Here is a 12,050-nt window from a genome sequence, read left to right as displayed (position 1 = left end):
ACGCACGCACGCACGCACGCACGCACACACACACACACACACACACACGACTCTCAAACAATCATGAACAAATAACAGCTGCTAAAATTTGATGAATCTTTGAGTAAATACAGTGGTTCCCAAGCCTGGGCCTGCAGCACCCCCTGGAGCAAAAGACCCCCCCCTCCTCACTCAAACGCAATGCAAGTCAGTGCAGGCACCCGTTCACTGATTTCACAGTTTGAAAAGATGCAGTGGCTCTTCACAGGTCTCGGAGGAAGCCAAGTATCATGTCACTGGGGGAGTCCTAACTAGTGGACGGGACTGGAGACAACTAAACTTGGGAGAAAACTGGGGAAAAACACTAAAATGTGCAGGGCAGGACCAGGATTGGGAACCTGTTAGTAAGTACAACCAATGTCAGCCATTAGACAAATACGGTGTTCATGAACATCATTTTCTACATCAAATAAAAGCAAGTCATTAGTTACTAAAGCAGTTCTCCATAGTTCAGATAAGTAACAAAGCCTTAATAGAGATCCTCTAAATCCAGCTAAACAAAAGGTCAGCAAAGACAAGATGATGGGTAAAGGTTAAGTTACTAGCTAAGGAAAGACTTATCTACACGCTTTACCTTTCTCCACGCTGGCACAGGAGCCAGGCGCACTGGCTCTTTCAGTGGGGCTGGGCGTGGGGAAGGGGGTGACAAAAGCCCCAGATTAGGCATGGAGGCCCCCTGTGACCAGAGCAGTGAAAGTGATAGGTGGAGTAACCAACGAAAGGCCAGGAAACAGCAATCACAGCCAAGCATGAGCCACCATGAGAGAGGATGGAGACGCAGAGGAAAAGAAACAAAAGAGGGAGATGAGGAGAGGCATGCAAAGTCACACAGTGAAAGAAATGCAAAAGAAATGTTGAATGACAAGCAGACAAAAAATAAGCCATGCATTAACTAAAGCAATACAATGCAATCGCAGAGGACTAAAATATGTTCAGATGTGCAAGAAAACATTGTATAGGAAATGATACTAATCAAGCAGAAAGGAATGGATCAAAATAAAAGCCATCTTCCTGATCAAATCATTCACTTCCCACACTTCCTGCAGACAACTCAGGACATTTCTAAGTTGCAGCATTACTACAGTATTAGTCCAGTAGATAATGGTGTCAACAAACAGCAGTGTGCCCAACAGTGTCACTGCCCCACAGTGGTGCTAAGAAGACAGAGGGTTTAGCTTACTATAAAAAGCTTCTAAATCCTTGATGATGCCACCCATTCCTGCTGGTTACTCCATTAGGGCAGATCAGAGCACACACTCAGGCCAAATCACATCTCTGCTCATCTAAATGTGATCCAGACACATATCTCACTAACAATTGTGCACTGTTTTTTCCATCTGGAAAAGATGACTGCAAAATACAGTACTGTGCAAAAGTCAGATCACCTTCATGTCTCGACATCAGGAAAAAAACCTGAACATATATCCACGTAACTCCAAACACATTCAGTAATGTTGAGGTCTGATGAGGGTTGACATGTGGCTGATTTCACCTATACTAGCCTATTTCACCTATACTACCCGGATGTGGCATCTGGATAATTTGTGGTTTTTTTTTATGGCTTCCAATTTTAGGTTTTAAGTCACAGCCATGAAACTATTAGTTGCCTTATTGGCATCCAAATCATGCTGACAATATATCAAATAGAACTTTGTCTGCTTGTACCCTCACAAACAAACCAATAATGGGACACTGTCTGCTTTTCTCCACTTCTCATTAAAAAACTTTTTTGACTTTCGCCTCTTTGGCCTGTGAGGTTTTCTTCTAACCCCTGTGAAGCAATAACACATTGTTTTTTTTGGTTTGCTACATTAGCCTAGGCTACTTGACCTGAGATGATTCTTTTTAACCGCTGGCTGCTATTTAGCATTCTCTGCTCAAGTTGTTATCGGAAACTCCCGTGTCTCTTCGTTATACTGAGTGAAACGAGCAGACTTGCGATAATCACAAGCAGATTTGCAATACACAACATATATGCAAAACCCAAAAGCGCACACATCTGGATCCCTGTTAATCATAAACTTAAAACATTTGGATCTAAAGGTTTATGTTTGTTTCTAAGACAAAAAAATTTACAATGATGTCACTTAAATTTATGTCCAAAGCAAAAAAACACATTTTTAAGCGTCATTTTTTTGAACATTCTTTCATTACAAGTGGGACACCCAGCCCCATTCACGATTCTGAGCATAAACATTTCTAAAATCCAGAAAAGAAAAATAAAAGAAAGAATCATTATATCATCCTCAATACAATCATTATTTTAACCTAAATACTGTGTGTTTCTTTCATGCATTAGTGGCATGTCTGTTCTTATAAGTGCATTTCAGCAAATCAATTATATTGTGAAGAGGGATAGTGGAGTTTAAAAAGCCTTTTTTGCAGAATGCCAAATGATGGCATGAATAGAGTACTTTTGTATTTCACAGTTTTGATGTCATTATTATTATAAAATATGGAAAACGGAGAAACAAGGGTGCTCACGCCTTCTCTAAAATCTTAATAATAACAATCCCAGCAAGCATGGATCAAGCCTCTCTGAACAGCTTGAGCAGTGAAGATTTTCTCTAAATAAAATGATTCCAAGATAAATAGTTGAACCAGAGGTATCCTGAAGGAAGACACAGTGCCTCATCCACAAACCCAGTGTTACACTGTTGTATCCACTTCCTCTCCCACACACACAGTGCTGCTGGGTCTATGACCTGCCCTGAGAACCCAGTCAACTCTACATATAAACACACACACAGATCATACTAGACAAACAGCGCCCACACAGAAAACACCACAATCAGTTGGGGCATCCACTGGTGCATCCACCACTTCTGGTAGCAGAGCAAAGCAGTGTTTTGTTGTTTTGTTTTTTTTTTTAATGAACTCTGGCCTACCTGTCTCTTGAGTCCAGTGGACTGTGCTGGGGCATTCTCCTCAAATTTGGCCAACAGCTGGGTAGCCATTGACTTCACCTTGTTATTGTTAGCTGCTGCGGTGGTGTCAACTCTACGCTCTGTTGGGGCTGTGGCTATGGATGGTCGTTCATCATGAACCCCTCGCTGCAGCTCCTCCTAGCACACACACCAAAACATACATTAGGAGCTGTGATACAACTCACCATATTATTTATAATATATTGTGATGGTCTCATCACAATAATTTCTTTAATTACTTATCTCAAGATTTGATCACCACTGTTGAATTAATGCATAGGAATCTTTTTGATATCAATATTAATATCAGTAAATATTTATATTTTTTGTATGTATCTACGATCAAACTAATTTTATATTAGTGATTTCAAGCATTTGAATGCTATTGTGTGTGCTTACATCTTCGGACTGGCCAGCCTGACTCGTCTTTCTCCTCTTCCCTACTCCGTCCATCTCCTTCTCCTTTTTATCCTGTCAAAGAGTACAGTCATGGTCAGACACTAGATAAGAAGTAATTTGTGCTTTTTAAATGGAAAAAAAAATCTTGGTTTAGACTCAAATTTGAATGAATAAGACAGAAGTATTTAATCATAATAAACTACACAAAATAATGGGAATAATCATCATTAACTACACGAAATAATGTGATAAATCATGATTCCTTATTTTAATAGTTTGACAGCCTTAGAAATAATATGAATGAATACAACAGTGATCTAACGGCAGAGTACTAACAGTACCTTTGGATTGCGTTTCCTTGAGATGTTGATGCTCTGGCCCAGCTTGCTGAGGAAGGAGATAGGTGACTTTGTGCTGGCTATCAGCGCAGCTTTCTCCTCTGGACTCAGGTTGTGGTTTTCTGGAACACAGTGAAACCATTTCAAAGGGAGTTATAGACATTTTGTGAGGTCTAGGAGAAATTAGGAATGAAGTGACCTATCAGTCACTACTCATCATAACTATTATATACAACTAGGATCAAGTTTTTGAAGTTTTCTTGTTTTTAGTCATGCCTATGTTTTGGCATTCAGTGCAACAGCACTTGTAAAACTGGCACTGTAGATGTTTCAAAACTAGCTGAGGCTATTTATGGATAGCCTTTATGACCGTGCCATAAACAGAGCAACACAGGGTAAGCTAGCCTTAACCAATGATCTCAGTTGGATCAGGCTTTATGTAGTCAACACCGACTCACTGGCATTTGTCCTCAATGGCCAAAGCCTTACAATTGTAACAGAACATCCCTCCCTATACACCAGTCCAGTACTACTCACCACCAGGAGGCACAGTATCCTTGAACATCTCATAGAACTGGGTGAGGTACATGACCATGGAGAGTTTGTCTGGCTCCACCACAATGGACATCTCCTTCCCTGTCATAATAGGCGATATTCCAAACTCCTTCTCTGCCACATCAAATGCCAACTGGTTATTTTTCTCCACATCCTTCTCATCCAGGGATTCAAAGTCACTATGGATTTTAAACACAGATAAACACACAGTGGCTGACTTTAGTGACTATCAGCAAGAACACCGTGACCTTTGGCTCTCTGGACAACCTAGAAGTGAGTGATGTTATCTCATAAGTAAACTAAAAATAGTTCCATGTAACTTAGACACAGTAACATGGGCTAAACACAGTCAATATTTACAATAACAATCTGTGTACTGAAGGGCTAATTGCTGTGGGTGGAAGGGGCTCAAACTTTATGATCCATCCTATTCCATTAATAGACCCCTACAACACTGCAAGAGCTAACAGCCTAAAATGGGCACCACAAAGCTGGGCCTGGTAACGGTCACTCTCAACATTTACTCTAATGGAGAGTCAGGATAATGCTAATGTGCGTCTTACAGGTAATGGGTTTATCAGCTGCTCAGAGGGAGACAGAGAGTGAGAGAGTGATCTGTTTATGAGGACCTACTGGGATCTGCTCTCATTTTAACGACCAGCAAAGTAACATGACTCAGAAGGTAAACAGCAATTGCTTTAACTGTGTTTTGTTTAAGTACAACACTCTTCCAAAATTCAGACGTCCTTTTGAAATGTTCTGAGTAATGATTGATTTTTAATGTTATGATTTTCAATTAAGTGGAGGATACAAATACAAGATTCAGTGACACAAAAAATCAAGTGCCTTCCCTTGGTTAGAGCAGGTTTTGTCTAAATAATAAGCACAACATAGTGGTGGTCATTGTCATTTGCAAATAAATTGACAAACGTAGTTAAAATTATAATGGAATGGAAATTATAGCCAGTAATTACGGTAAAAACGGTAACTTGGCATGCAATTTCTAGCTTACACATGGGCTAGTGCATGTGTAGCAGCATGTGTAATCAACTATGGTGGGAATTTTTCCTCTTCTAGACTCCACCGTGGCTTCTACTGGCCACTTGGCCATTACCAGCCATCTCCGGCAGTGTCATTTCACCAAACTATTACTTTTCAGTTCATTTGATATTTAGTTGCAAAATATTTCAGGCTTTGATTTACAAGAAACAGTGCTACACATTTAAATACCTTTTAATATAATGAATTTCAGATACAGATCACAGGATTTCTGTTTACCTTGATAGCAGTGATATGGAGGCACATACAATGTGTGACCATTTAAAAAAAAATTATTTTAGTTATGCGGATTCATAATTAATTTAACTGTATGAAAAGTCAAGATCATGTTCAAACAGACTACCACATATCTCATTCAGGGCTGATGGCACGAAGAGGTACTTCAGTATTTAATATGAAGTGAACTCATAAATTTATAGAGATACAATTTCATATCCTATGAATCAGATATATTTAGATGAATGACTGAGGAAACAATCAGCTTCTCTCTGAATGTCAAAAGCAGAGCCAAAAAAAATTTCAGTTTTACTTGCAGGTGACCAATTCCCTTTGTGTACTTGTTTATTGTTTTTTGCTATTTTTTACCATTTATCTTCAGCTCAAAAATACAAGGTGCCAAACAAGGTCAGAGTCTTTCGCTACATTGTTTTTTTTTTTAAATGATCTTGTATCAGGTTCATCACTGGGTTAAGATTATCTTGAACATTGTTATTTGTTGGAGTAAGTTACTTCCTTAACCCTGTTTTTCAGAAGCTCTTATATCTATTCACATACCGCTGTGAATGGCTTCAGATAAAAGTGTCTAGTAAGTAATGTAAAATATTACAAAATGAAATGCAAAACATATAAATAAGTAAATAAAAAATGTTTGATTAGGTCATCCGTATCACCCACAGTAAATGGTTAATTACCAATATCATATTGAGCGCAGGAATTCCATATAGGTGCAATTCTATTAAATAATAATATGACAGTTTTCTTTTGCTAAATATTATTGAAAGCACATATTGAATAGCCGTACAAGCGGCTCATCCGAGTCCTGATGAGTACTGACTCCAAGCGTCTTTAGAGCCTAAAAGGTAAACCAAAATTTTGAGGGATTTGGTAGCAAATTATTAGCTCACTGAAGTTGACAACACCACTTGAAAACAATGCACCAGGGATTATATTCATAATCCTCATTTTTGATATTATCCTGACTACAAATCAAGCTTTTTCCTCCCAAAGCTACAGCATTTATACCTATAAAAGGCTTAAGTTAAAACTGTGCAGGAAGCAGTACTTCAGAGGAAAGGAGAGCTCACATGAGGTCTGGCCTGTAGCGGTGAATGAGTGCACAGAGTGCCAGGCCACTCTTCCAGGACATAGTGAGGTCAGACACACTGACCCCTCTGTACCCCTCCGTCTGCCTCTGACACCAGTTCAGCAGCTTGCTGGAACGTGCAATGGACTCTGGAAATAAGGCACATTCCAATGAGCTACAATGACAAGTGTCCATTTTTAAATAAATTGCTGTTAGTCGTACAATAAGGCTGGGGAAAAAAGGAACACCAAGGTGCATTTCATTCACTCATGAACGGTTACTGGAAATTCCGGAGACCAAGAGTTTTGAGTTATGGTTAGAATTGACTTTTTTGCTCTCTATGTGTGAACCATCTGCTGTTAGTTCACACAGTACATGGATGTTCCAAAGGAAAGCTGCAAAACACCATTCCATTATTGACCGACTCACTAAACAGTCAATGGCAAGATGCTTTAGATGAATCCCTTGAGAAAGAGCATCATGCATTTTGACTTTCATCATCCGCAAAGTTACCTTGCAACTGTTTCTCAAGCAGAAGTTCTAGGATGAAAATGATAAAGCATTAAGTTGTAAAATATCAGTCAGGACTGTCCTATTCAAAGAAATACACTGCAATACAATATAAAGGCAATTAATTAGTCTGCACATAAGAAGGGGGGAAAAAAAACCAAAACAACACACCATTCCTTGTGATTTTGGGAGTCGAGGAGTTGACCACATTCTCCATGTCAATACGAATTTCCCTGTTCTCTCCCGTGTCTATGAGATGCCGTACCTAAAAGGTGGAGGGGAAAGAAAAAGAATAGCCAGAGTTCACCCCAATTTTGGATTAATAAGTAGTTGCTAACTCTGGACTTCTTGTTTTCCCTGCTCTAAAACATCTGATGAAATTAATGAGCTGATTAACAAGCCATCTCTGAATAGAAGTGGGCTTGTTGGATCAGGAAAAACACTCATATTTGCAGGACACAGGTACTTCATAGGTAAATTAAGATATTTCATTCATTTGGTATATTGGAACAGACGCAATGCACAAAAAAACACTAGTTAAAAATGCTATCAAAACTAAGACAACAGCAATTTTACTATTCAATACTTCTTGGGAATCACCAAATCCAGTAAATCAGAACAAACTATTACCAATTATTTTAGCACTACTCATGATATGCCCTAAAAAGTTTACTGTAGCAAAATTCATCACAATACTAAGATTATATTGTCTTTTTGCCCACCCCTACCACTCCCAGGACGTCTGGGAACTACAGATGGCATATCTGCACTGGTAGGTATCAGTAATGAGCCGATACCAGTAGAAAATGCTGGATTTGACAGCGGTTCGGAGTCCGATCCAATTTCATAACAAATCTAGGCTGAAATAGCCCACACTGACACTGTATCATGTCACACTTTTAGATGCTCATCTTAAGTGAAGTTAGTCCTTTTTTTTTCATGCTTTTAGTTTTAAATGAAAAAATATTGAATTTCCGCATCCATTATGAACCTTTTGTCACATTTAACGATATCACATACTGGATTAAGTGGGGAGAAGAAAATATTTTAAAAACATTTTATTGGTACAAAAATACATTCTGAATGTCATTTTTTTTAAACAGGGATATGTGTGCAATATTTTGTATATTGCATATTTGTATATTTTATACGTTTGTATAAAATAGTCATTAAAAAAACAAACACCCAGGGCTGTGAATTAGTACTTTACCAACATAAAAATTGTCATATACAGGGCTATATAATTTAATAATCATGTATATGCCATGCTAGACACTAAATAATAGCACTTAATGTGGAAACCTTCATTAGTAGCCTCTGTTTATCAATAAAAACTGTGACAAGAGTGCTAGTTTCTCCAAGCTGGAAAACTAAATTTTCCATTTTCCATTCCAATTTTCTCCATATTGGGCTCAGTACCAACACGGACTGTGGGCTCTACACTTTTGTCTTGCGGACAGATATTCAGGTAAAATTCTCTGCTTTGTGTGCTGTAGATGTACAGCGACTCATTAAGTAAATATTTCAGCATCAAATGCACGCAAAGTTTGTGTCAGCATTTGTGAGACTGGGCATTTTTCCTTCTCTAAGATGGGTTGGACGTGAGTCTTCTCCTTTCTGATGGAGATGACTGTTGCTGTTACTGTTATGCTGGTTCACATGCTGTGCTCAGTGTGAGAGCATAGTAGGAGTTTGTAAAAAGCAGAGCTGGTCTGTGGGTCTAAAGCCAGGGTTACATTACATGATTTTTACTCTGACATTAGCCCGGATTCTCAGTCTGACTGAAGCCATGGGTGCACTACTCTACTTTTACAGTCCCAACAGATTATAAAAAAACTGGGTATCTCACACTCTCCAACTGCTTTCTGCAGATTTTTAGGGCGACCGAAATATTGGAGATGCACACTAAACAACTTGGGATCACACACACTACTCAACCTTTAAGTTGCTGCCGAACTGAACCAAACTCGCGTGAGCTCACATATTCTCTTGTTGATAAAAAATATAAACGTAGAGCTGCTGCTGCTGTTTCGCTGACACAGCAAAGAAGCAGCAGGTAAACATATTTAAGTGAGGGTAGTGGATTTAAAATGTAATTTCATTTTAAGAGTTTTAAATGTATATAGACTTGATTGTGCTCATGCCTTAAGCTCAGTTCATCAAAAGCTTCGCTACACACACACAAGCACTTTTTACCAGTTTTCTTTAGGTGACTCACCTGGTTGGGTCTGAGTAGATGGAGGCTGATGTTGGGATAGCGTGTGGTGGGATCCACAGTGTAGTGACTGTAGTTCTTACTAACGTTCTCAGGGGTGGTTTGTGGGAGCAGTCTGTAGATACTCTCCCTGAGACACAAGGGAGCAGGGGTTACGGCTGCACTATTACAACCAAGCACAGGAGCACAGCTCAATTCCATTCAGCACTGCTTTCATCCCATTAGTACTGTCTCAGGATCTGCCGCAAGAGACTTAACGCTGGCAATTTACTCATAAAGCACTTAGTGCAGATATGCAGTGAGGGCATGGTAAGGCAAAACCACAGAGGGCTTAGCTTTAATTCTTGTATGCGTTTTACAAGCCCATGAGGCAAACACATGCATGGAAACACTGTAAATTTCAGACAGACTGCATGAAGATCAATCTGCAGCACTTTGTGGTAGGGACTGTCATGATCCAGCATTCAAAACATAAATTTCTTAATGCAGCGGAGAGAGTGTCTCACCTTTCTGCTAGAACTTCCAGAGCAGAGGCACCCTGAGCCCAGCTTTTCACCATCCACGCAGAGTCCAAGGCAGCCAAGAAGCCTCGAGCAATGCCAGTCCCCATCGGCCAGAATGGCTGTGAACATTCTTAGTTAGAACACTGTGATAGAGAAGGCTGCCTACTACACAATTTATACTGCAATATTCACAAAATGCAACAACTTGCAGAGTTGTTAAAATAGCTGTGAAATAAGATGTGAATTTGAAATTGAAGATGAAATTGCTTATGTGATTTAGAGAGTTATGATCAAATGATGATTTGCTGAATGACATTGTCATTCATGGCTGGGACTTATCAATTTATCAATAATTACAGATAACCATGAAATCACTAAGTAGAATTATTTTTTTTTTCTTTCCATGTTATATGCATGACTGTTCTCTGGCCAGATTCATTACCCACAACTTAATTTACACATGTAGCCACTCTGGAGCTCTAGCACAGAATCAGAAATGGTATTTCTCATGCTTAATTGTATGTTAATGTTGCATGTCACAATTATGAAGCTCTACCGCGTGTGTGTATGCGTGTGTATACGTATCACGGCTCGCTATCAGCATATTAAAATACTATAAAAGTAACCGCGAGCTCTGATGCGGAAGACAGCATTAGTGTTCGAATTTACATTTCCAAAGAAAGTTGTCACCCCCTCTGGCATTAAAGGAACAGCAAACAGACGGCGAATTTTTGTTATGGATTAGTTGTCATGATGACATCTGCGCAACCCATTTACATCAGTTACAGACCATCACACAAGGTTATGCACAACTCAAAGTCAAACAATGTAGTACAATTCACTTTAACATCATCTGAAAAGAAGGTTTCCCGTGAGATTCCAGGAAAACTAAGCCTACCAGACAGAAGATCTAGAGATTCGCAGCAGAAAATGGCAAATGCTCAACGTGGTGAGTAAACCATACAATGACTATAGTCACAGGTTAAAAACAGCATGCTGTCTACTTTTCAGCAAGCTCTGTTCCAGTTTAGCAAAAAATACATTGTTGGCTGAAGATTTAAGCTGCATTTTCATCTAAACTGCACATCTAAAATCATACTTATTTCACTGCTAGAGTGTTAATGCACAAACAGCTGCTCCTCCACAGAGATACAGATATTGTTTTCAGACCATACATTCTCTGTGTTTTGGCCTCCCTCCAAAGAGCCAAGTAGAGTAAAACTAACTCCACAGCATTAATTAGATTGCCATTTAAGATTTTGGTCATTTAACACTGAATAAACTAGCATTTCTGATGGCAATGCAGAAGGCATCTTGTGCCACTGTTGGTCTTTCTGACTGCTCTTGTCAATGGAGGTAATCCTTGTATTTTTAATTGGTTAAAAGGAACATTGTGCATGACGTGATGTTTTTAGTTATTGACAAAAACCTGGATATCCAAAGACATGTATCAAAACATTTGTAATTTTTGTTAAATGTCTCATCATCCCTGCTCTTCTATTATGCATACAGTGGTCAAAGCTAATTAGTGATAAGCTCCTATTATGCGTTAGCAACATTTGTGAATGCTGCACAGCACATGGACGTCTCATATGCCTCCTCTCACCTCCAGAAGGCTGTCTCCCACCAGCGCTACCAGTAACTGGTGGCCATTGCGCTGGCGGACGAGTGCTGCATTCTCAGAGGCGTACATGCAGGTGAAGTCAAACATGGCTACATCAGGCTGCCCGTAATGGTTGATGGCAAAGTCCAGCGTGGGCAGCTGATGATTGGTGGAGAAATCGGCTGCCTCTCTGGCATAGGACAGCAGAGCTGCTTGGTCCACATTAGCCCTGGAGAGAAGCATCTCTGTGTCCACATAGTCCTGAACGACACATAAAGGAAAACGATTTCATATGCATTCTGAAAAGACAATACTACTCCAGTCATGTTACAGTGAAAGACAGTCAACCATAAACCAACATCTCTTTTGAGGCCAATGTAATTGCAGAAATAAGCAGTGGGTCCATTCTGTTCTAAAACCAAAGTCTGCTGTGTTTAGACGAAGGCCATGAGAAGCTTATAATTCAGCAGCGAGAGGCTAAAGGAGGAGTAATGGAGGATGTGAGCTGTTTCTTTCTGATTCATGCTGCTATAACTGGCTCTGCTCTGCTGCCAACAGAGTCAGCTGCACCATTGTAGGAGAAAGGCCCTGTCTAGCAC

At 39.6% G+C, this 12,050-nt stretch overlaps 1 protein-coding gene across 4 annotated transcripts in view; it reads right to left on the bottom strand.

Moving 5' to 3' along the window:
- Positions 1-12,050, bottom strand: part of mical3a (microtubule associated monooxygenase, calponin and LIM domain containing 3a) — a 125,090-nt gene that overhangs the window by 43,662 nt on the left and 69,378 nt on the right. For 2 of the 4 annotated variants that reach the window (XR_005130472.1, XM_037540055.1), the window contains exons 9-18: positions 11,455-11,712; positions 9,852-9,967; positions 9,349-9,475; positions 7,302-7,395; positions 6,622-6,769; positions 4,241-4,437; positions 3,707-3,825; positions 3,366-3,437; positions 2,928-3,104; positions 614-715 (exon numbers count right to left, since the gene is read on the bottom strand). Coding sequence is in view for 3 of the 4 variants with exons in the window: in XM_037540055.1 (XP_037395952.1) it covers positions 614-715; positions 2,928-3,104; positions 3,366-3,437; positions 3,707-3,825; positions 4,241-4,437; positions 6,622-6,769; positions 7,302-7,395; positions 9,349-9,475; positions 9,852-9,967; positions 11,455-11,712 (1,410 nt within the window). In the remaining variant the exon portion in view is untranslated. The remainder of the gene's footprint in view (positions 1-613; positions 716-2,927; positions 3,105-3,365; positions 3,438-3,706; positions 3,826-4,240; positions 4,438-6,621; positions 6,770-7,301; positions 7,396-9,348; positions 9,476-9,851; positions 9,968-11,454; positions 11,713-12,050) is intronic. The other 2 variants (XM_037540054.1, XM_017687597.2) reach the window with 1 other exon arrangement.

This window comes from Pygocentrus nattereri, chromosome 7 (assembly GCF_015220715.1).
Source record: "Pygocentrus nattereri isolate fPygNat1 chromosome 7, fPygNat1.pri, whole genome shotgun sequence".
NCBI classification, from domain to species: domain Eukaryota; kingdom Metazoa; phylum Chordata; class Actinopteri; order Characiformes; family Serrasalmidae; genus Pygocentrus; species Pygocentrus nattereri.
Note: the sequence above shows the minus strand (reverse complement) of the source record. Positions and strands in the feature narration are given on the sequence as shown.